The 26,693-nt window shown below is 38.7% G+C and overlaps 1 protein-coding gene across 8 annotated transcripts in view; it reads right to left on the minus strand.

Annotated features, from left to right (window-relative positions):
- grin2aa (glutamate receptor, ionotropic, N-methyl D-aspartate 2A, a) overlaps positions 1-26,693 on the minus strand; it is a 242,703-nt gene that overhangs the window by 33,540 nt on the left and 182,470 nt on the right. For all 8 annotated transcript variants that reach the window (XR_011347558.1, XM_069906920.1, XM_069906918.1 and 5 more), the window contains 3 exons: positions 24,666-24,791; positions 21,120-21,349; positions 16,687-16,847 (listed from right to left, as the gene is read on the minus strand). Coding sequence is in view for 7 of the 8 variants with exons in the window: in XM_069906920.1 (XP_069763021.1) it covers positions 16,687-16,847; positions 21,120-21,349; positions 24,666-24,791 (517 nt within the window). In the remaining variant the exon portion in view is untranslated. The remainder of the gene's footprint in view (positions 1-16,686; positions 16,848-21,119; positions 21,350-24,665; positions 24,792-26,693) is intronic.

The following is a 26,693-nucleotide window of genomic DNA, read 5'->3' on the forward strand; positions in this document are numbered from 1 at the left end:
TCCAGCCTCAGTCATAAGCGAGAAACAACTTGCTAACTCAAGTTGTACCAAATAGTTAGGAATCCCTCAATTTAAATACAGACATTTTATTGCATTATGAACTATATTTTCTAAGCTGCAACAGTGATTTTAACATTATCCTTGTCTATTCTTGGCAATATTTGGTAAATTTAGTTTGTTTCTCGGAACAATGATTGGAAGGGCAGTGCTCCAAAAAGACGGTACTCCCGATCTATCTCGGTTTATAAGCAACGATGTTGGTCCTAAAACGACTTTCGAACTTTGTGAATCAGATTCAAATGATAACTTCAATTTAGTTTTAACGCCAATATAGGCAAAATAATAACAAAGAACCTAATTACTCATTGGACTATACAAAGAAGTGGTGGGGACATTATGCTGAATTGTTCTTGTGACATGTTCTTAAAATCATTAGTAATTTCCTTCAAATCCTGCTATCTCAACAACAGCAAGGCTGAAGTTGGCAAAATTAAAGTTTATATCAAGTTTCAAAGCATTTAAAGAATGGAAGTAAGGTATTTGGCCCCATTGTTGCATAATTACTCCACACGTTTTCCTCTCTTCTAACTTAGTCAACATTTTTTTCTACACCTTTCTTCAAAGTTCAAGGTGCATTGTATTGTCATGTAATAAGACATTAAAAATGTAATATACGTGATATACTTCAAAATTTCTCTGTAATAATACAAATAAAGAGTCACCATGAGCATTTCCTGGTTCCCCTAACAATGGGAGAAAGAGAAGCAAAAGAGAGCTCCTTCAGAGTCACTGAGTTTCTGTGGATTCGCCTCCAGTGCTCCCGCAGGCTCTGCAAGCGCAGAGACTCCTGTCCAAACCATGAGCAACCCGAGCCCAGATCCAAACTTCTGATACCATCAGAAAGCCTTCAGTGCCCGAGGCCCTTCCGGAGCCCTTCTTACCCTCAGCACCCCTTCGACTCTTGGTTCCAATACCCAATTCCCGTGAGCCAGTGTTTAGCAGCCCGCAGCCTGAGTAGGTCCTTCACTCAGGTCACCTGCAGCCCACAGTCCTTCAACTGGAAGTCACCAACCACCCAAAGACTGTTGGGTCCTTTGGCTGCTGAGCCCCTTGATGGTCTGCTGCTGTGGTCACCTTCCCTGTCGGGTCTCCTATGCTTCTCCTTATCAATGGGGAAGGGGTGTGGGCAGAGGTGTTCTCTCCATTTCTAGTGCCCTGCACTCATCTGCTGCTCTCTTGCAGTCTGCCACCCCTCATCGTCTTCTGCCCAGCACAAGCACCACTATGTTGGGTACACACTCCATGGTTGCAGGATTTAAAAAAAACCACACCATTGGCTCCTTTAACAGGCCATTTAAAGCCTGTATAGAGCTGTCAACATTAGTCCCAGAGGTAGGACCCTGTGGAGCAGTGCTTGTCGCCTCTCCCTGGTCTATTCCAGCGACAGCACTGCCGTTACAGCAGTTCCGCCTTTTTCCCCCATGGAGGAAACAAGAAAATCTGCAGATGCTTGGATCTTCTGCAAGATACAAAAGTATTGGAGAAACTCCACGTCTCACTGAGCATCAATAGAAAATAAAAGGCAATCGAAGTTTCATACCTGACCCCTTCTTCAACTGTGCTGAAGATCAGATGTCTAAATAAAAAGGTGGGGAAGGAGAAAGGGAAGAGGGAAGGAACACAGGCCAACAGGTGAGGTTGTAAGTGGATACAGATGGGAGAGTAGAAGTTAAAGAAGCTAAGTGAGTGGGAGAAGGCAGAGGAGAAGAAAGATGGCTCCCTGATAGGGGAGGGACGGGAAGGAGATAGGGAGTGGAAGAAGGGAGACAGACGGATGAGGCAAAGAGAGACACTAGGGGAGGGGAGTGACATAAATTGGAGAAGTCAATATTGATGCTGTCTGGAACGCCACATGTCTCTCGATGGTCTCATGTACTGCCTAGTAGAGGCTTTGGATGAACAAGACCTTATATTTATTCTATCTCAACAGTCTGCAACCAATTGGCATAATTTCTTAATTTAGACATAAATACAGCAAGCATGGTAATAGGCTCTTTTGGTTCACAAGCCTGTGGCGTCCACTTACACCCAACTGACCTGCAACCCTGAAATGTTTTGAAGGGTGGGGGGAAACCCACATAGTCCTAGGGAGAATGTACAAATTCCTTACAGGCAATGTGGGATTTGAACCCCGGTCCCGATCGCTGACGCTGTAACAGCGTTGTGCTAACTGCTACGTTAACCATGCCACCTTATGTGGGTTAAATATTATACCATCAACAAAGAATCCAAAATGAAATGCTATGTACAAATTTTAGCGGTCTTCTGGCTTGCACTGTTTAATGCTCGCACTTCACTGGAACTATCTCAAGTGTTTCCTTTGTATCAGGTACCAGATAGTTTTGTGGGGTTTAAACAAGATGCTGATTACATTATGGGTTGACAAAGTTATATCTTGGTTTCTTGAATTCTGTTGTTTAATTTTTGATCTTTACTGAATTTTGCTACAGGATATTTTAGATCAAACTAATTCAAAATACACTTTAAAGATGATGATATCAGAAAATTTGACAAGGAAAAGTAATTAGAGGAATTTCTGGTACTGAACTGGTGGAAAGAGTTGTCTTTCACAGTAAATTGGGAGTGAGTCTGCTTTTTGCAGTAATTAATGGTCTGTCACCAAATCACACATTCAAAAATTGCATGTTTTTATTCACCCATTCCACTTGACTTCATTTGTAGTCCATTAATTTAGTAGATCATTAATTTCATAGATAAAAGCATTTTATTTGTAAACATGAATCAGGCCCTTTAAAGCTATCTTCATTGTGACATTACTCATTCTCTTGGCGCTGCTTGTACAGTTCTTGCAGCTGTCAACTCATCCCTCAGCATTATTTTCACTGCAATTTCAGCAAGCCTAAATAAAGGGGAAAAGACCGGGGAAATGGAGTTAGAGCAGGGAATTCCAGCCGTCACTGGCACAGATGGGAAGGGAAAAATATTTCTAATTAGTTCTGTTCTACTCCATTTGGTTCATTCTTGGAAGGACATCATGCTACCAATCCTGTTTACATCAACCTTGTTTAGCAAAACTAAACACCTTCTCTTACGCATAGTAGCAGTAGATAACAGCATGTCACCGTTTTTTTAATGTGCCGCTTTTGACTGTTAGGAGCCATATCATGTCACAAATTCACACTTAGATAGAAATCTCAGTGTAACAAAGAACTGATGAATCTGTTCCTTAAAATAAATGTCAATGACAGAAAATGAACAGAAATGGATTTGCAAGTGAAAATTTCCAAATTTAAATGTTGTTGAAGGCAAAGCAGCAAATTTTGGAGTTGGAGTACAACTTGCAATTGAATGAACAAGGTCAATCAATCTTTGAAACACTTCTCATGAAGACAGGTATGGGAAAATGTTTCACAAATGTGGATCAGAATTAAAATGTCTCTGACAACCAAAACATCTATTTACTATAAAGGAAAAATGGAACCATTACCATATGTAAAATGAACATGTGCACAGTAGAAAAAAAAAGGTTAGACATTCAAACACAATGTGCATCTTTTCTTAATGCCACATGTTAGAATTGTGATGTAAAAATTATTGAAAAACATAACCAGGGCCTAATAATGTGGCCAGTTTGGTGTGATTTTTGTTCACATACAAAGGGATGCTTGATTTTACCACGGGTTTTTCTTTAATGGTTAACACATTTCTAGTTTATTTCTTCTCATTTCTTTCCAAATATCATTACTAATCAGGTCAAACACCAATCAATTTTACTTGTCATTGGGGGGTTGCAAATTTGGTTTGACTTTAAATACTCAATTTTACAGATGCTATCCGTCCTAATATGAGTTTGTCCTTCATTTTCTATACTTATCTTAAATTCACTGAATGTGACTTTTTTGGGGGTTTCCTGTCAATTCTGAAATTTACACTTTGGTTTTATAGATTTAATTCCCAAAGGTTGGCATAGCAGTAGCAGATTTACAGCTCCAGCGAATGGGACCAGGATTCAAATCCCACGCTGTCTGTAAGGAGCTTGTACGCTCGCCCCGTGTCTGCGTGGGTTTTCCCCCGGGGGGGCTCTGGTTTTCTCCCATCGTTCGAAACGTACTGGGGGTGTAAATTGGGAGGCACAGACTCAAGGGCTGAAATGGCCTGTTACTGTGCTGCATGTCCAAATCAAAATAAATTAATGATATCAAATAGCTTATTATTCAGCTGAGGCAAAATTCTAACACTATTCTTCTCTTGATAAAGCTAACCAGCTAATTTCTCATGGACTCAATAAATATAAACATTTAATAAAATGCAATTCTGAGTCATGTACTTCCAGCACTGTTGACTGATGAACTATCAGTAGAAGCTTGATCTGCAGCCATTTATGGCTTTTGGATCCATATTTGCTGATCGATGCTTAGAACAGCCTTTAATTTGTTAATTATTCTTAAGGTACAGGGTCACACTTGGGAGTCAGTACATTCAGACTATTGCTAACATTTCATGGCATTTCCAGCATGAAACCTTTCATTTATCAACAGGGAATAGTTCAAAGATATTGACTTTGTAAACCATTTGACACCCCAAAAAAAATTAAAATTAAAGTACTTAAGGCAGAATCCAAGCTACATGGATTTTTGTGTGATGTAACTCACAGAGATCAAGCAAGAATGGGATTGAAGAAAGGGCAGTGATTATATTTGAAATTTGCAAAGTAGTATAACACGCCCAATGATCCCAAAATAAGAAAGAATTTAAATGTTTTATTGACCTGAATCTTTAGTCTTAAAATGACACTCATTCACTCCAACCGTACCATTTCCTCTATTCTAACCTAAAAATATTTTCTGATGTCACCTGAATTATAATCAATTGCATTTTGCTCATAAATGGCAGTACTTCCCTGACTAGGTCTCAAAATTCGAAGCCAAACTCAGCTAGGACTCCATGCAAATGATCAGTGCACCAGGCTCTATTAGATTCCACAGGAATTACATTGGGCAATCTGCTCCCTCAGCCTGAATGAGTTTAGGACTGACATATGATCAGAATCAGAATGTATTGTCAAGAAAGTGTTGTAAAATTTGTTGTTTGCAGTATCTGTGGTTCATTGTCCATTTAGGAATCTGGTGGCCTTGGGGAAGAAGCCATCCTTTTGTTGCTGAAAGCATAAAGTGAGGGACTGAAGGGGTGGTGGTGGGGGGGGGGGGGGTTTGGAGGTTGGCGAGCTCTCAATTTTCAAGTGCATCTCTGTGATAGGTGTGGGGTTTAAAGGGAACTGGAGGTCAATGTAAATGCCATTTTCCAGATGGAAGATGAGGTGATGTTCCTCTAATTTGTAGGAGGTCTCAGTCTGGCAGTGCATGAGGCCATGGACAGATGTGACTGCAAGGGAATGGGACGAGGAATTGAAATGGGTGGCCACTGGGAGATCCATGCTACTGTGGCAGTCTGAGCCGAGGTGCTCAACAGTGATCTTCCAGTCTCCGATGTTGAGCACTAAATGCAGTAGATAATACTGGTCCTGCCGGTCCGTCAGACTGAGGTTATGTTGGAGCGGCAAAGAACGGCCAGGAGTGATCCTGGCTGGAATTGTCCACAATTCTCCTTGTACTTTTGCTGAAATCATCTTCCACTTTTCAATCTTTCTCTATATTGTAAGGAATGAGTGTCCGAACCAATTGTGGCCTGCTCAGCTTCAGGGGCAGGCCCCCAAGGTATTGAGGGTTTTGTGGCTCTTCAGATTGGACATCAATTTCAGGATAATCTGCCCAAATATCTCGAGGGATGGCTCAAAATATATCTGAGGATGTTCCTGCAAAGCACTTTAAAACATGTTCTCCCATTGCTGCAAAGCATTCTCCACAATGTTCACGTTCTGAATGGTTACTGCTCTAGTTCTTTTAAAACTTTTCATGGTGCTTCTTGAATTCTTTTAAACTTATGTTCCTCTCCAGGAACATATTTCAAATAATTCATGGGGCCACTCCATTGCATTAAGATGGATTAATTCATTCCACTCTATATTGTTTGATAACATTGTAACTTTTAAGCCTTTAAGGTTATTACTGTTTAAAAGTAACTTAAGACCTCAGCAGCAAATAAAGAAATGAATTTTGATAAATTAGATGTCAGTTTATTTAAGATTGCAACTAATGTAATTACCAAATTCTTTTGCCAACATTTAAATTATTATTTTTTGTCCAAAGTAGGTCAGTTATCAAAGGAATGAGATTGAATATTAGAAGCTGGAAAAGATAATGCCTCTGAATAACTAACAACTAATGTTTATTTTCAAATATTTTCTATCATGGAAGTTGCTCATACATTTACCCATTAAATAAATAACAACCCTCGAACCATTTAGTTATTAGCCCAAATCATGAACAAGGGGGCATAAATTTTAATGGGTAAGATGTGGAGTCTGGTACAACATAATTTTTTTACACCGATTATATTACACTCCATATAAATTGAAATTGTTTTGACAAATATTTCAGATATAACAAAGAAACAGGAACCTTATTACATGCCGTTTGGGCTTGTGAAAAAGTGGGAAATTTTTGGGAAGATTTGAATATATTATTGGGACAAATTATGAAGATACAGATACCAAAAGATCCCAGAATATTTTTGCTTGGTGTGGCTGTGGGAGCACTGGAGGCGAATCTGTGGACACTCAGTGACTCTGAGGGAACTCTTTTGCTTCTCTTTGTCTGACTGTAAGGGGCACCTGGCAATTGCTAATGCCAAAATTTTGTGTAACATGGCATTTTTGTTTTATAAAATAACAATAAATAGTATCTAATCTGATCTAATAAATGTAATTAAACCATTTTATTTCAGTGGTGACAGACTTTCTAGGTTTATCATTCTGTCATCATTAAACCCAGATTTTTGGATTTTAAAATAATTAAGAAAAAAATAATCACGTAGGAACGAATTCAACCTGTGTCATTATATTGAAATAATTGCGATTGGATTACAAAAGCAGAATCCAAATTGCATGCAATATCACATCACAAATCTAGAACATGAAATATCAGATTAATTTCCTTTGAGATAGGTATTGCTTTCAATCTGACTTGATCCACTTAATTCCTGTGACTGTCATCTGGTTTGTAGCTAACCATTACAATTATTCCCCCCCCCCCCCCAAAAAAAACAGCCCCGAATGTCCTCATGCTTAGATTAGGTTTGTGAAAAAGTGAGGAACTTTGGTGAAACTGCACAATGCTCTTCTCAACCCATTGCGATTGGACTGGACAGGATGAACAAAAGAAAAATATATTCCCACAGGAGACAAGACAAAAAAAGAGGCTGATTAAAAATAAAACCATTGAGGTATCATCAAGGAGAGCTGAGAAGACAAAAGCTAAAAAAGAACATATATTAAGGGCAGAGGCAGACAGCTATAATGTAACTGGAGCCAGTGATTCGAGGCTGGTAACAGGAAAAGCAAAACAAGTAAATGGAACTTGAATGAGGAGATAAATTTGAAGCAGTCAGAAGACAGAGGAGACAAGACAGAGTGAAAGAGGATGGACTGAATCAATATTTGGGCATGAGAGTGATTCTAAAAAGAAGTCAATGTGAGGTTCCAACTGCAGCATGAGGCAGAAAGAAACAGCAAAGTGACAGATATTAAAACAGAAATTTGAACCTAGAAAATTGTAGGAAGTCCACAAGATTATAAAACATGGGAGCAGAAATAGGCTATTCAACTCATCAAGTCTGCCTCGCCATTCAATCATGAGCTGATCCATTTTCCCACTGCCTCTTAAATGAGGAGTCCAAAACTGCTCACAATACTCCAACAAAGGACTCACCAGTACCTGCTCTTATATTCTAGTCCTCTTGAAACGAATGCCAGCAGACAATAAATAGCAAATATACATTAATTTGTATCGTCAGCATAATGTCAGATTTGTCTGAGCCGAAGCTCATCATGGCCTTTCCATAGCTTGTTTGAGAACTTTAGAGGACGAAGAATCACTGGCTTGTGTGGAGTTTTCATGCGCTCCCTGTGACCACCTGGGATTCCGTTTTCTTCCACATCACAAAGATGTGCCAATTATTAGTTCAATTAGTCCATAGGTGAATGGTGGGATAATAAACAGGGTGTAAATGGGTATGCATGAGAGAAGAGGGTATGGGGAAATAAGTGAGCTTTAGGGATTGCTTTCGAGTAGGCTGAGAGAATGTATAGCCGAAGTCCTGCTTCTATTTCTTATATAGCCATCAATTGTTTACATTGCTAAAAAGACAATGTTAATGTTGATAAAGAAAGAAGCAGGACTTGAAAGGATTTGACTTTGACAAATTGCCAACTGGCATTTAATTAATTAATGATATTGAATAGCAGCGTTTGGGTGAGCCAAAATTCAAGACTATTAAAGAACGCAGTCTAGAAAAGTCGTATTATTTAGCTGATTACACATTCAAGCCCTTCTCTCAGACGAAGGCAGGACAATCGTGTGTTCAGAGCTGCAGTTTTCATGAAAATTATCAGTTGGAGAATTAAATTATGTAAATCTCTGATTTCCCAATTTAAGAAACATGTTGAGAGAACATTTGCTGAAAAATGCACTCACTCAGTGAGCCTTCCTAAATACTTGAGGATTTACACTTATTTAGTATCTTGCTACCTTTCATCTCTCAGATGTCTGAACAATTTATTTGAATGGGTACTGTTTAAAGTAAAACATGAAAGTCTGCAGACTCCATGGTTGAAGTAAAAATGCAATGCTAGAGAAACTCAGCAGGTCAAACATTGTACTTAATGTAGCAAAGATAAAAATATATAACCAATGTTTCAGGCTTGAGCCCTTCATCAAGGTACTGCTTAAAGCCTAATTTTTAAACCTCAGACAAATTTGAGTTAAGTAACCATGTGATCGTGATTACTAACCATTAAGTAACCAGATCCCAGATGATGAATGCCATATGCTTGAGAAGATGTCACATCCGAACTAGGGTCATTATTCCAAAAGGAGAACATGGTCAAGGGTTTTTTTTTCTGGCTATCCATCCCATAGGATGATAATGGTTCCTTTCAGTCAGTTTGTGGGGTTTGATATGAGGATATCCAACTCCTCAGAAGGGAACAGCATGTGTGTGAATGGATTTAGGTGAGTAGGGGTTGCACAGGTCCAGACCCACACCCTCGACATCCCCTGCTGGATCCAGTGGCATGGTGAGGTCCAAGACAGCTGGGGGGGAGGGGAAGTTTTGTTGCAGTGATTGGCCAGATCAAGCTTCGATGCAAGGGAAGCCTTTTCCACGCTTCACGACACATGTTTGCTAGATGGCCGTTGACCCTTCGAGAGGGTTCATCCGTCCTTTAACAGGTCTTGTTTTTCATCCTTCAGGGTGTCAAGCCACCATCCGCACCTGGCAAGCCTGGTGGGGGAACTGGTTTAGTTGCCGACCATGCGACAGGTAGTAGTGGGTTACATGGTACCAGTAGCACTCAGACAAGTGAGCTGACTGTGTGTGTGTGTGTGTGTGTGTGTGTGTGTGTGTGTGTGTGTGTGTGTTTCAATTTGTTGCTTTTGCAATACCATTTAATATCTATATGGTAACCTATGACCATGTCCTCCTTTTGAAATGGCCACCCCTACCCAAACAAATCCTATCTGACATTGACACACCAGCCTCCAGAATTGCAGTAACAGTAACCAAAGATTGGCCTCAGAACTATTTATTCATCCAGGAAAGCTATGAACTTCCCAATCTTATGGAATGAACACTGATTGACTATTGTTTACGATCAATATTCTGTTATTAAGTTAACGGGTAGAATTGATTTTTATTAAACTAATTTGACAACTGTATTTTAATAGATATTCCACTTCAGTTTAACAGAGAAACAGTATATACTCCAGGGTCCAGTTTTTCACAGATCAGTTATCCAAGTGGCTGCACAATTCAACTAAAATTATGCAGTAGTTTTAAAGCCCAACCGTTCTTGATAGAATAGGTGGGGATGAACGCTCCCCACAGCACTCCGCAAATTCCATTTCAATGTGCTTGCACTTAAAGTTATTAATGATTTCAGCCTTCCCCACTTAAGTAACAATCTATCATTTGGAGCATTTGAATACTTGCCAGGAAGATGAGACTACAATTTTGTTCTGAAAGGAGCAAATACACAAAACACACGGTATATTTTTGCCCCCAAAATATCCTTTTTCAGTGGAATTCATAGCTGACTTAATAAATTCAGCATAAAGTATTAAATTAAAAGTGTGTCTAATGGAATAATGGATGTATGTGACCACCTGCACACCAGTAAATCCAGATGAAGAACTGAAGACGAGTGATTTAAGCATTGCAACAGTTTGCTGCATCGTAGGACTGCAATGCAGCACACAACATGGAACAGGAGCTCTGTGAAGAATTAGAACAGCAGCTATAAGGCCATGCTTGCTCATGGTAAAATGCCACCAAGCCTGGAAAACAGGAGCTTTCTCTGCCTTCTTCAATGGGCAAGGGCACTAATAAGCTGTGCAGCTTATTAGCTGTGCAGCTTGTCTAAAATCTAAACACAAATTTTATGATAGGGAAGATGACATGGATTGGGCTTAAAAAGACACAACACATGTCAGCTATCACCCTTTTCCCCTTCCTCCCCTCGGCATCAAGCCATCCTACAAGAAGGTGGGGGAAGATGTAGAGAAAGAGTCAAGGAGCAGCTGAAAACATAGCAGCATTTGTGAATGTGCTTACAATTTTCATGCTGTGCCCTTCCAAGAGAGTGAGTCTGCTTACGGGAGCAGAGGCAGAATTTACTAGAGAGTACCTTCCATTTACTTACCTCATGAGTTCGTGCCTGTGACTGGTGAGGTGGATCGTGAAGGGGTGGAGAAAGGTGAGGTGGTTGGTTGTGGGGGTGGGGGGGGGGGGAAAGACTTGAGATTGGAAAGCAAAAGAAAGGAAAGCACAGTTGGCCCAGTGGCTAGTGCAACGCCTTAACAGTGCCACCGATCTGGACTGGGGCTCAAGTCCCACGCTGTCTGTAAAGGAGTTTGTATGTTCTCCCCGTGTCTGCGAGGATTTTCCCTGGGGGCTTCAGCTTCTTCCCACCATTAGAAATGTACCAGGGGTGTAGGTTAATTGGGTGTAAAATGGGTGGCATGGTCTCGTGCGCCTAAATGGCCCGTTACCGTGCTGTATGTCAAGGAAAGATAAAAAGAAAGTGTTTAAAGAGAGCATCATGAAGTGGTGCAGACATGAAGGATCAGTTGGCCAGCTCAGTGCTGATTAAGAGTTTTGGCTCAAAACATGAATCATTCTTTTTCTCCCACTAATGCTAGTTTACCTGCTGAGTTCCTTTCACAGGTTGTGCTTGGCAGTTGATTTTTTTTCCTACCTGTCACAGGTTCAAACACCTACAGGCTAGTTGAATTTACAACATAATACTCTATTTGCCAGACCTGCCTGCTCACCTAACCTATCAATATCTCTCTGTATTTCTCATTCGTAGCTTAGTTTTTGACTCATCCTTTGTGTCATCAGAAAACTTAGCGACCATGTCTTTGGTGCCTTCTTCCAATTCGCATATAAATTCTAAAATCTTGAACTCCCAGCACTGATCTCTGTGGCACACCACATTAAATCTTTCCAACCAGGAAACAATCAATTTATGCTTGTTCGCTGTTTACTATTAACGAGCCAATCTTCTACCCACACCAAAATGTTACCTCCTACACCATGACTGTTATTTTCCAAATAAACCTTTGCTGAGGAATCATCAATTACTTTGTCAAAACTTAAGGAGGATACATCCAGCAGTTCCCTTTAACCAAAGCAGGCAGAAAGGATATAGTGCTAAAGTTGATTTTATCTTCATCGGGTTTTTTTTGCAGAGAGGAGAATGAATGGGCAGAGGATATCTTGGACTGAGGACTAAAATATTCAGGAAGCCTATCCAGAAATAGGTGGGTAGTGCAACGAACAGGTTGATTCTGACCACTGGTGCTGCCTGTCTGGAGTTTGCATGTTTTCACTGTGTCTGTGTGGGTTTCCTGCCACATGCTAAAGACACACTGATATGTTAATTGACCTATGTAATTAACCCCTAAGGCCAGAGAAATAGGGGCTAAATTATAAGCAAGTGGGAGAATGCAACTGATGGAGAATGCTCTGACTTACCAGTACAGACTTGATTACGTGAATGACATTCTTGTATGGAATGAAAAAAAAGTGAAAAACATTACAAGGGCTCAGAAAGTCCAAAAACCTATTGGTGATGTGGAGGGAAGTCCATGTTAGCTAGCCCTGTGTGAGGCACCAGAATGAAATTCCAAGGCATTGTGTACTTTAAATCAGGTCTCCAGCTAATGACAGAGCAGGTCCCATCTCTTCAGTTGATCCTGTTTCAACATGTGAAAGTCGCCTCATTTCATGGGCCAAGAGTGTGAACAGAACTTTGTGCAGCTGGCCCTCAAATGAGCATGGTGCAATGTTTGGTGCCACTCTGCGTGCCTTGCACACTCTGTGGAGTGTGTGATAAGCACAGCAGACCTGGCTCTAAAATATGAAGAAATATGATTGGTGAATGTAATTGTGAACATTGTGTGCCAATCAGAACTTGCAAAATATTCTATTGCACAATGTTTAGCCTGTTTTAGATGTTAACAAATAAAGTGAAAAAGGGTTATGCAAGAAAGTGCTACTAAGGTAAACAATCTTTCTAATGGTGGTGCATACAAGGGTAACCCCTATTTCTTCAGTTCTTATACAATTTTGAGGCCCAATGATGCACAGTTCAATTAGAGAATGGCTTAGAGTCACAGACATCAACACAAATTCAGAAAATACTAAGGGTGATTAAAACCAAGATGGAATGTCAGTTCCCCCTTCAAATGCACATGTTCGGTCCCTGCTAAAAATTCCTAATCACAAGGAATGATACATCTCCTTAATGTTAGAGACATACAAGCTAAAGTGGTTATGGTTGCCCTAACAACTGGCTCCAGTAGTCAAACAATGGATGCAAGCAGTCTAAGAATAAAATTAGAGATATGCTGTCCTCATAATTAGATAATGGTGCTTGGTTGGTTGTCTGCCAGCGATGGGCTCGGTAAAATATATGGCTTCTGCTCCTGAGAAAGACCAAAAAGATAGACATTTTTTTTTTCTGTGATTCCAAGTCTCATAGCTCATATAACCACTTGCCAGGCTACGCAAAGCTCAGTGAACTATGAAGTTCCATGCTTGAACCAGCATCTCAATTTGACTGCCCAAATCAAGTAACAATTAATTGAGAATAATGGCTGGGATTCTCCTGTGAATCATGAGCATGTTCTGCATAAATTGTCAGAAGGTTCAAGGTTCTGGTACAGGTGTCAGTAAATGTACAAGTCCCAGGTTTCCTCTTCAGTGATTGCCAGCAATTTCCCTAATTGGCAGAAAACATGAGGATTTTACACTGAGGCTACTGCCCACTGAAGATAAACCATGTGAGACCTGGAATGGGATCAGCCAACCCACCCATTCTCTCTCAAGGAGAGAGGCAGTTTCAGAAAATGTCTATTGTCTTAACAATTCATTAACTAAAAATGCTTTATTTTTAAAAGATAACAGAGACATTTTCAAATATTCAAACTTGTTGACAGTTTTGACTGTCTGAGATCATGACTTTGTACGGACAATAAACACACCAGCAGTGCGAGTATAAGACAGCTTTAATAAACTAATATGTACACTAAGAAGTCTTGTCTCTCCGCAAGACAAACCTGGAAGGCTAGACTGTCGCTCTGGACTGCTTTATAGACAAGGTCACCGGGATGGCCCCTGGTGGCCTAGTGGTGGAATTACATCTCAGAGAATTTCTCTGAGTGGGGCTTGTTGTCATTTATGACCTGAAGGGATTGTGCACCACAGAACCTCACCGCTTGAGATGAAGATGGCAGCAGACACTGGAGACCCCACGAGGGAGGAACGTAACAAAAATGCATGGCTTCCAGCTCCCAGGAAATTCTAAGCTGATACGAAGAACCTTCCAAGTTAAACATTCATCTCTGCTGCCCTGAGTATTCTTTAACTTACCTCCTGGAATAGTTAAAAGGCCCAAAAGCACCAGAGATTTGACCTATTTTTTTTTTAATGATCATAATTCTTGTGAAAGAAGCTCTGATAAAAGATCAACAACCTGAAACTGTTTTCTTTATATCACAGATTGGCATTTAGTAACATTAAAAGAACATTTTTGATATTTCAGTGATTCTCAGCAGCAGGCAGAGGCTTCAGATTTTGTTTCCCTCTCAATTAACAATTAAAAAAAACAACATCATCCCCAAAACATTAGTTTTTTTTTGAGGTCCAAAAGCTGATTCTGGATTGAGTTGATTTGCTTCGGTCCCTTTCCCCCTTCCATATGCACTCAGCATTTATAGGAGTGTTGTTTGTGAAGAAATAATTCACAATACATGCTATACTCAGCAATTTCATATACTTGCCATTCTTTTTAAGCCAAGATCATTTCTTTTAGTTTGTTCATCTGCTTGATATCCCAGTGTTGTTACGAGCAATGTCACAGACAATAAAGCAGCAAAGGGTCACTTGAATTTTAAGGATGGACTTAAATGCCAACCTCAAAAGACCAATCCCCAGCCTCATTAATGTGACACATATCGAGTGGAAATGTGTGAGGATTGTACTAACTCAGATGAGGACATCCTGGCTAAAGAGGGAAAGTATCTAAATCTCTTTCTCACTCTATCCAAACACTATTGAACATCCTTAAAATTAACAGTGTACATAGGATTATACAGCACAGAAGAAAAGGTTTGTACTATTGTTCATGCCTGGCTTTTGTGCAATGATAGATACTCCCCTGACCTTTTCCCACAACCCTGCAAGTTTTTGCTTTATGGGCATAAACTTTTTAAGCAATGATATCTGTTTTGCAAATCACAACAACTTATCACATAAAAGCTCTCTCCTCATTATTTATGTTGCTATCATAAGACCTTAAGAGATAAGAGCAGAAGTAGCCCATTCCATTATGAGCTGATCCATTCTCCCACTCAGCTCCACTCTCCTGCCTTCTCCCCATAACCTTTGATACCCTAGCTATTCAGATACCAATCAATCTCTGCCTTAAATCCATCCAACAACCTGCCCCCCCACCCCCGCCACCCATGGTAGCTGAAGAAATTCCTCCGCTCATCAGTTTTAATTGAGCGCTCCTCATTCCTGAAGGTGTGGCCTGTAGTCCTGGACTCCCTACCATGGGAAACAACTTTGCCACATCTATTCTTTCCAAGGCCTTTCAACCTTTGAAATGCTTCTATGAGGCCTCCGCTCATTCTTCTGAACTCCAAGGGGTACAGTCCCAGAGCTGTCAAACACTCCTCATGTGCTAATACAGTCCCTTCATTCCAAGATCAATGTTGTGAATCTTCTCGAAACCCTCTGCCGTGCCAGAACGTCCTTTCTTAAATAAATGAGGCTTCACCTCTGCCTTATAAACCCTCAAAAATCACATCCCTGCTCTTGTATCTTATTCCTCTAGATGTGAATGCCAACACTGCATTCACCTTGTTCACCACTGACTCAACCTAGAGGTTAACGTTTAGGGTATCCTAAACAAGGATTCCCAAGACTCTTTGACATTCATATTTTGAATTTATCCCCATCCATAATAGTCTGCCCATTGATTCCTTCTACCGTACACTTTTAAATATTTGCCACTTCTTTCCCCATTCCCCTAATCGAAGACTCTCAGCAGCCTGCACCTATTTTGTATCATCTTCAAACTTAGCTACAAAGCTATTTATTCTGCAATCCAAATCATTAACATACAACATAAAAAGAAGTGGCTTCAACACCGATCCCTGCAGAATACCACTGGTAACCAGTAGCCAACCAGAATAGCATCTCTTTATTCCCACTCTTAGTTTCCTGCCAATCAGCCAATGCTCTTCCCTAATTATCGGCCACCCTCCAATGGAATCAGTTGAATTTTTAGACTAAGCCCCTCCCCCAGACTTTTAGAGATACTTGTTAAATACTGTGACCCCTTCAATTTCATTCTAACCCTGTTTTTCTCATCTCTCGCTTCAGATGAATTTTCACCACATTGGTAAGGATCCAGCAGGACTCAGTAAGTTAAAGGATTGTGGTTTCAGTTCCAAAAGACTGTAACATTGTCAGAATTGCCTTTTGAATGAATCATTCAGCTGGGCTAAAGCACGATTAAGAACCAAAGCCGGAAGCATGATTAAACTGAAGTACACTTTTGGCAAGCTATGACCAATGTGTCAAATGATCTCTCTCTTTTATGTAAAGATCAAAGATCATATTGGTTTTTTGTGAGAGCTGCTTGTGTGCAATTTGGCAGACACTTTTCCAACATTACACTACAGAAAAGTATTAAATTGGCTTTAATTATTTTTGGTTTATCTATAAATGCATACCTATTGTTTTTAATATTTCTGGTGTCATTCTTGAAAATCTTTTCTACACCAAAGTCTTGACACCCTTCCCAAAAGTATGAAGCCCTGAAATATACTTTAGTTGAGGCCAATCCAAAGAATTATAAAATGAATCCATAACTTCCTCGCATATTGCACGTACAAATTAAAAAGCCATTGCTCCTTTGTGAAAATATAGCTGGAAACCTGTGCGATAAATTTGTAAGTGGCATCTAATACTTACCCACTCTTCAGGCTAACCAGGGCATCTTGAACTCCTTTCTGGTTGTACTTGGACATATAAGCATGCATATCTGGATAGTTATTTCTGATGTTTCTCTCTGTGCTTCCGTTTGGAACAGTCCCAAATCGAAATGGTGGTGAATGGTCATAAGGTCTCTGAAACTATAAGAGATACAAAATCCATGGTGAATATTTTTATATTAATTTTATACGTGTGCTAAAACATTAGTGAATAGCTTTTTACATTCCAAACAGTTTCCTGTATTAAAAGCAATAGAGACTCAGAAATCAAAGTGCTTCCGTTCAAAGTTAAATACTTACCTGTCTCACATAAGCAGCTCTCAGAATCTGTCTTTCCATTGATAGCCCTGCCAAAAGGCCCAGGAGATATCCAATTTAAGTGAGCAGTATAACCTGATGATGCAGAGCATGACATTTCAAAAGACAAAAGTGTCTTCTTGGCAGCAATGAACTTTATAGTAAATTTATTCTCTGAATTAAAAGTTGTTTCATTCTTTAAATTGTTCCAGCTAGGGTTGCGGAATAAAACTTGATCTGCTGCCTCACGCAGAGTCTTACAACAAATGCTGGCATCAAGGAGATGGCTCCAGAATCAAAGGAGCAAGACCATAGAGTGCACACACTATCAGTTTATTCCATGGTCATAATATTCTTCTTCAAATGATCGCTCCATTCTATCTCTGCTTCTTCTTCTTCTTGCCTTTAGGCTGCCATCAATATTTGATGATGAATATGAATTAACTGTGATCCTGAAACACGCTGTGACTTGTTATTGTAAAGGATTGGTATAGTCATTGAGTATTTAAATATTTTCCCAGTCCCTTAGTTTTGATGCTCAGTCAAGACATGTACTCAACAAATTATCTGTGAACAAAGTCCAGCTATTATAACACTTTTTTTTTTAAATATGAGGAATTATTTTGGTAATGGGGGATTTGGCAAAGGTAAACGTTCAACAGCACAGCATCTTTTTATATATTATATATAAAAATGTCCTTCTTATTCATGACTGGCTATGTTTCTGTCATTGTGGATTGACTGAACATTTCATTCCAACCAACAGATATGGATGTCGGAGAATATGTTCCATCAAAGTTTTAATTTGTCCCACCCAATGCTTATAATTTTCTTCAGTCTTGAAACCCATCAGGGGCATTTGCAATTCTCTCCCGAAACTCCATGCCCTATCAGACCATTTCTTTCTCTCAGATGTTTATTAAAACCCATTTTGAACAAACCTTTGACACACCTATTCTGAAATCTCCTTTTGTTAGTTCATGTTGGTTTGAGAACACTCCCAAAAATGCCTACAGATGGTTCATTACATTAAAAACGATATTGTTATACAACTTCATTCATCAGAGAAACATTTTATCACTGAATCAAAAGAGCAAATTCACTGCTGAATCCTCCCTATCCAGCCATTTGACTATTGGAGTGGTGGTCGGCACAGACTTGAAGGGCCGAAAAGCCTGTTTTCTATGCTGTGCTGTTCTATTGCAAGAAAGTAAACCAAAATGTCACTTCCCCTCCCTCAAATAAATTGGCATTATGTTCGTCTTTAACTCTTAATGGTGTACCATGGATGGTGATCAAATGTCTATTAATCGACTGAGTCAGATGAGATGCAGCATTTATTATTAGAAACAATCTAAATTTGCAACAGTCCTGTGCCATGTTCCTGAAACCAGTGGAAAGCATTTTGATCTGTCAAGTGATTTTTAAAAAAATTAAAATGTTGCAGTTGAAAAATGCTACTTCACTGACCGCAGATATTCATCGTTGTCACAACAGGAATTTATGGGCTTTACAGGATCAGAGTCTGTGCTACACAATGCAAAGAGATAAGCTCAATCTGTTTAGAACAGCTCTTAAAGTGGGTCAGACTCAGTCAGGAAATGTCAAAATGGTGTCGCTGGATAATTTAGCTGCAACCAAGGCAGCAAAAGGAAGTGCTGTTTTCTAACGGATCAGCTAACTCTGTTCTTCAAGGACTAGGATAAGGAGGATTTCCATGTGCTATTTTATATCTAGTCCATGACAAGATATTAAAGTGGGGCAACATGTACTATATCCCAATTACAGAAGTATTTAAAGGATAAAGAAGGGGAAAAAACAAACATAGCTTCAACACTGTAACAGGAGAAGTCCTATATTTTGGAAGGAAGTTCAGCTGTTTCTCTCACCTACACTAAAATCGATAGCCTGACTATTTTTCCATGCAGGCAATAAGAATGGTTGTTTTTCTTTAGAATTTTTGATTCTCATTGTCAAAAAGTATCAGGTACATTTTTGTTGCACCAAAATCTGTTTTTTTCAGCATCTTCCAAATTGATCACTCACACAAAATTTTGATTTTTGAAGATCTTCATGTATCCTGACAGGATTTTCCTTTATTTCAGCTTTGTTTTTTTAAAAATGTTGTTCATAGAATTCCACACAGTCCAGTGATTCTGCTTGAGCTCAAAGAATATCTGAATGGGATAGCAGAATTGGACCAGAAAAGAGAACTCCTCTACATTTCAGTGGGACAAATCTGAAGGAAATCCTAGACTACCCAAGGAAATTCCAGTTATGATGACTTTTGCTTTTTGAGAGCACATGAAAGTTCCAAGACTCCCTTGAAATAATCTTAGAGAGCGCTATTGATCCTGATGGGAACCAATTGCTGTGGCTCCACTCAGATGATTTTTTTTTAAACTTGCCTCCCTCTTCAGGGTTAGGCGAATCCTATTTTGAGTAGGTATTCTTCTGTCTTCCTTTATTAACTTTCTGGATAGCATGGTAGAAAAATATCACACCTCAGGACTAATGACTTACTGAATACTTTGAGAAACAGTAGGTAAATAAGCACAGTAGATAAAAAATGAAATATGGGAAAAGTTATGCTCTGGAACTATGAAGAATATAATAAACACAAGGTCACGCATGATACAGTACAACTGGTGACACAGGTTATATATCACGCCCCAAAAGTTTAAAAAAAATGGGACCCAACAGTATCAGACAGATGTTTTCGCTGTAAGAAGGAAACGGGATCAACAGTACATGCAAATTGGGCCTGTGAGAAAGTGGAAAGGTTTTGGGAAGATCTAAATCAGGTATTAAATAAAATCACAAAAAGCAACATACCAAAAAATCCAGAGATCTTCCTTCTAAGTAATAAAAGAAGTAAAGAACTTGGCCTCAAACTGGATGAAGCACAAAAAAGATTTATAATGATAGCCTTAGCTGTAGCAAAAAATGTATAATGTCAACTTGGAAATCAGAAGAGAGCCTGAGAGTACAGCAATGGTACATGGAAATTAATAAATGTATTCCATTGGAAAAAATGACACATAATTTAAAAAATAAAGTCACATTATTAGAACAAATTTGGGAACTGTACATGGAACATAATAGAGAGGGCTTGCCTCGGACCTCCACCCCCTAAAATGATAAGAAGACAAAATGACTTGATCCAGTGTGTAAAAGTAGATGACACAATTTTCTTGTTTATTTTCATTGTGTGATGACATTGTTTAATGCTTTTATTGTATTGTACATGTTGAACGTTTAATGGGTTTGGAGGGAGGTGGGAAGGGAAGGGAGGGGAAAAAAAGGAGAGAAAATGCCACTGTGTATATTTAAGAGGGAAATGTTTGTACGTATTTTGATTGATATGGTTCACAGTGCGAAAAATGAATTTTTTTTTAAAAAAACATCTTTTCAGAGATTCATTTTTCATTCTACACCATCACATAAGGGATGATCCAGAAGATCATCAAAATTGCAGATCATGAATAAATTCTTGAATGAGATGAGGTACTCACTAATTGTCTCACTCTGATTCTAGTTCCACGTCCTCAACTATATTTTCAGGTATTTCTATTGACTTCAGATAAAAGTTTATCTTCCTGTTTCTTTCAACATCTTTTATACACTGTGGCAGGAGATTTGTCAGCATGTCGTATGCTTCTAATCCAATTTCAACCAAGCGTTTGCTTTTTCAGAATCAGATACATCATTTTAAGTTCTCATGATACCACCCTCTCCCTCAACTTCCAGGCCTATATTTTTCTTTACAGAACACTTCTATTTGTTCGATATATGACCTGTTTGAAGACATTTTACAAAATTTTTTGCCATATAATCACTGTCAAGTTCTTTTCAGCAGAGGGATTCAGAATAACAGAATAGAAATACCACACAGGATTTGGAAGTCACAAGCCGTGCTATATTTTGATCATGTTTTCATTGGTTTCAATGTAATATATAACCATATAACTTACAGTGTTTCAGCACCTTAAAACAAGTGGTTTCCTTCTCATTAATCAATTAAGAAAACGTTTGCACCTTCACCGGCTCAGAAAATTCGTAGCGCACTTTGGAGTCAATGTTTATTTTTAAATGTAGCTGTTATTATGTTCTCACCTTTTTGTCACTGAGCCCAGTCACTTGGTCAACAAACTCTTCCTGAATCATGAAGGCAGCTAAATTGGCAGTGTAGCTTGCAAGGAATATGACAGCAAAGAAGGCCCACACTGACACAATTATTTTGCTCGTTGTCCCCCTCGGATTCTGAACAGGCACAGAGTTGTTGAAAACTAAGCCCCAGAGGAGCCAAATTGCTTTGCCTATTGTAAAGGAGGGCCCATGTGGAGCTGCAAATATAGAACAGCATATAAGAACATGTTTGAAGCACCGACAGAAATTTCCAACTTAATCTATCAAAACACCTAATGTCTTCAATGAAGAAGCTGTCACCAGAGCTTCTGAATAATAATGATTTTGATGTGTGCCCTCAGTACTTCAGAATTGTAGATCACCAAACTTTGAGGTATATAACTTGAATGTTGAGGCAATCCTATTCAGTTCAAGCTAATGATTAATGACTGGGATAAATATATTTTAAAAATAGATAAATCTCTGAACTCATCCAGATGTAAATTGGCATTAGATTTGCCTCAAGGGCAAAGATAAATCACTAGCAGTGAAATGGCAACATAATGGGGTAAAGTCAATCAAAGGCGCTACGTAAGTGAAAGCTAAACATTCCAGAAATGAAACAAAAAACAACTGTAGCTGCTGGAAATCTGAATTAAGAACCAAAAAATTGTCAGGCAGGATCTCTGGAGAATGAAACAATTCTCTTCATCAGAATTGAAGAGAATGAAGACAATCTATGAAGAGTCATAAAACTTAAACATTTGAAAAAGAGAAACATCAACAGGAACTTTGTAAAGCCAAGGAGAAAAGATTGGAGCAATTTATGTATTTCTCTTCCTTTGTTAAAGATTGGTCTAAATCCTAGAACTCGCAACTCCAATACATTGTAGGAGTTCAAGTAGACAGTTCTTTTTCAAGTGTGAATTGCATTGGACAAATAATCTTTAAATTCTTCATGATAGCGAACAAAGATTTAATGTAGTTCTCTTCAATCTATGTAGGCAGGTGGTCAGAGGAGCTCTGGTTTCATTCTAACCTGTGGTAAATATTGGGAAGCATTTTTACTCTTAATGGTTTTACATCTTGGAAGAACTGCCTTTAGTGCACTGACAAGACAGCCCTCCATTACTATGGCGCCTTGCAGTGCCATCTCTTGGCGTGCAGCTCTGATGGGAACGATCAATATTCCCGTTCAGAACTACCAAATCATATGAATGTTTGCACAATAATGCTGCTGTAAAACACCGAATTTCATGACTTGATCGTGAGAATAAATTCTGATTCTGATTCTACCTGCCACAACCATTTCTCCCTCATCTCTATATTAGCTCATCTTGTGAGGTCATCTACACCCTTCCTTCGACTCAAATTCTCTTTAAACTTGTATCTCTTGAAGGGAGTGAAAAGAGAATAAAATCAGGCATGAAATATTGACATTTTCTGGCTGTAGAGCAAGTGAAGTATTGCAAGGTGCTTATATATACGTATATGCAAGACTTTTTTTTTGAAGAACTCTTTGGAATAGGTAATCTTGTACGCTGACTATCAACTCTAATAATTGAATGAAGTTGACACACACTGCAGGGAAATCTGCAATCTGCTTTGAGTTTGTGAGGTCGTGACATATCTATTTTATAAAAATGTAGGTGAGAAGACTGAAAATGTTAAGCTTAGAGAAAGAGTCCCATGGATTTGATGTGCAACATAACATGTTGGTGACAAAAAACTTCCCCAAAAAAATCACTAGGAATATGCAATCTAAAAGCAAAAAAATATATATTTTCTTCACATAAAGAGTTTCAGATGGTCCATTTCTTCAGATGGTTACAAAATGTCATCATTTTAAAGAAAAAAATGCCTTTTTCTTTCAGCATCAATGAATCCTTACGAGGTGTTTCTTCCCGGTGCACAACTAACGCCTTTAACAAGATGCCTTTCGCTGAAGTATACATAACTAAGCCAGATGGCAGCTTGAGGTATAAGACAGCATGGGGCTAATTTGACTTTGGTATATTGTAACAAATGGTACAGAATAATGCTCGCCAGTCCTTGAAAATGACACATCATTTGAACTTTGAAAGTCAGAGCCTGTGCTGTGTATTTTAACATTTTCACCAGACCAGATAAAAATAAATCAGTTTCAGTGCCCCAGCACCGCAGACAAGCTTTTCTTCAGATTGATCAAGCAACAACAAAAAAATTTTGATCCACTAACACCTCAGAAATATTGCCAAGTACTTTACAGTCAATCATATACTTTTGGTGCAGAGTTAATACTGTTTTGTTGGAAAGGCAACTACTTGCAAGGTCTCACAAAGAGCGGTGGATCATTATTAGATAACCTCTGTTAATTTTAAAAAAAAACAAGTTTTGGATATGGAATAATTAACAAATAACCAGGCAAAATGTCTCTATTCATTTTCAAGATATCCCAAAGGATCTTTAACATCCAACAGTGAAACATGGAAGTTTCTGTCCATCCAGTGCATTTCTTTTGATATTGGCACAACCTAATGTGCACAAATTTCTGGAGGAAGGTTTGAACTCGTATCCTTATTTGGAGGTGAGAGGGCTACCAAAAAAGCTTGAAACCTTAAACAGGCTTCTTGAGGTTGATAATTTTATATTAAAGAACATTTACAAGTCTGGCATAAAAACGAAAGGCTGGAGAAACTCAGCAGGTCAAACAGTGTACTTTATATAGTAAAGATAAGGATACATAACCAACGTTTCGGGCTTGAGCCCGGTATCTATATAAAGTACACTGTTTGAACTGCTGAATTTCTCCAGCATTGTGTTTTTTTTCTTCAACCACTGCCCGCAGACGTCTGCGTTTTACTTATTTACGAGTCTGGCACCAGGACAGAATTTCAGGTAGAAGAACATACAAAAAAATCTGAGACTGGTTCCCTTGAAACAGGTTGAGAGGAGACTTGATGGAGGTGTGCAAAATCATGATGCATTTAGATGAGGTAGGCAGAAAAAGTAGAGTTCAAACTCGAGTGAAAAGGATCAAGATCAAAGATCCAACCATAGAGATTTGAAGTCACTTCAGATTTGCGAGTTGTAGCCTTTTGTGAGCCTTTTGGAATACACTGCCTGAAAGTGTTGTGGATGGAGATTAAATTACGGCTATATCAAAATGAAAAGAAAAAAATTTAAAGCCTCTAAAGAATAGGAAAATGGGATTGACTGATCTGCCAGTGGAGAGTTAATAGGCCAAATTCCCTCCTTCTAATATTATAATGATTGAATTATTGAATCATTTTACATCACTGAAACGAGAACAAACTGACACATGAATGAAAGATAAACATGATATCTGTGTTACTGTGACCATTACCCAATGACCCCACTGCAAAGGATAGATCAGACATTACCACCTTCCCATGCTACGCAAGTATTTATGAATCAGCACTCAGCATACAACATGCAATGTAGTCTTAGATAAAGTATATTGAGACACAGAAAAGCCTACATTTATTTGCTCCCTTTCTACAGTGAAAAATACAAGCAGGATAGAATGTTTACCTTTTCCTTTTGCTAAATTTCTGTTGTAGCCAAGTGGGCTAAAGTACTCAAATGCAAACACTGCAATGGCAGACACGATGAGGAGTGTAACAAACATCATGACCCACACAGCTGCACTGAAGGGCTCTGGAAGGGAGAAGAAAATAATCAGTAAATCAATACATTGCATTATCCTTAAAGAAGACAATTTCTGCAATATTACAAGGAGCGATTATGCAGAAAATTCCATTGCAAAATGTTGACTTACCACTTTGGTTGAGTTCGAAGAAGCAAACCAGCCTGAAAAGTTCATCTCCCGGTAAATGAAACCAAACTTATTTTTCCCTCTTCTGGGAAGGGTCAACAATAAATATCCACAACAGCAAAGCCATTTAGACTGCAGATGACTGATAATTCCCCCATCAACCAAGCTTTGTGCTCACACTGTTGTAAATGATTGCTATTAATTTTATTGACATATACGTTATAAAAATATACTCTTCTCCATTCACTGCATTTTACTGACACAATTATCTGTATTTATTGGGAGAAGCTGTCAATTTCTAATTTTGTGAATTAAAAATGAGAATTAGTTGAATGTTTGCTTTAAATCCTTTCAAATAATTATGAACACAACATTATCATAAACATATGCAAGGATATTTGGGGCTGTGGGGAGAGCAAGGTGTCCTCAGTTACTAATTAGAGTGCTTCTGATATATCCGACCTCCTATGGAACCATTAAGAAACTAACAATAATTCCTAGTAAATGACTCTCCAGTTACATAAGTACATAATAATAATAAAGTAGAATATTAACAAATCACATCTAATCATAAAAATTTAATGATGGTATTTCTATATTTTTTAATTGATTACTTTGCAAACCTTTTAATATCCAAACTAAGAAAATAGGATTGAAAAATTACCTCAAAACAGTTTGCAGAAGTGTTAAACGGGCCCGAGGTTTCAAAGTGCGTGAATCACCTCTCAGGTGGACAGGTGCAGAGCTGGGAATGTCCTATGTCAACGCACCACCCACTCATCACTTTTAACACCCATAACCGACACTCTCTATAATGGATCGCTCTGGGCATTGCAAATAATGTGAGATCAGGGGTGGGTTTGACCATTCATTCCCAACAAGTATAAGGGAACTTTAATTAAATGTATGGCTTTGAAGATGGACCATGATTATTATATCCCCACTCTCAATATTCAGTCTGTTTGCTTATATCCTCCCTCCAACTTGATAAATATAGACACAGCAGGTTAGGAGAATTTATGATAAACAAATAGACAATAAAATAATTTTTAAGGTGGCTGGTGGTTTTTTTTTAGGGAGAATCCTGAGAGGTTGCTTAAACCCTTGACTGCATTTTACATTGCAGAGCATTTTGCCAATTAAATGATTATGTCACATTATTCATGACGATTGTTGGACAGCAGGGACAATTATTCAGCATTCTTAGCAACAGTGTCCCTTTTATTCTCTCCCTTATCTTTTCATTCTTTTTCTCTCTCCTCTTTATTCATTTATCTCATATTTCTATATATTTTTCAGACAGATCAGTTGCAATGAACCTCCAGCCTCTCTTTGAAATTACTAACACGACTTGTCTCATTCATTCTTCCCAGGAGTCCACCCCTATCATAGACATTTTCGTTGTTCTCTGCCACCAAAAATAGATTTTGTTTGTAATTTTTCTTAATTCTGAAAAAAATATATATTGAAATGTTAAATCTGCTTCTCTCTCCAGAGATGCTGCCTGTCCTGAGTATACACAGAATTCTCTGATTTTAATTACTGGTGAAAGATTTGGATGTACAACACAGGTACAAGCCATTCAGCTGAGAAGGCCCATGTAAATACTTCTGTTCTACACAAGCAACGTCATCACAAGAATTAAGCTTGGACATTCATCCTGGCAAGTGAGACCATGAGGAATGTATAGCTATCTGGTGCCACCTTATGGTAATGCCACAATTGTAACCGTAAGAATTTTAAGGTCAGAGGTCAGAAAGTTACACCAAGATGGAGGACAATTA

This window comes from Narcine bancroftii, chromosome 12 (genome assembly GCF_036971445.1).
Source record: "Narcine bancroftii isolate sNarBan1 chromosome 12, sNarBan1.hap1, whole genome shotgun sequence".
NCBI lineage: Eukaryota > Metazoa > Chordata > Chondrichthyes > Torpediniformes > Narcinidae > Narcine > Narcine bancroftii.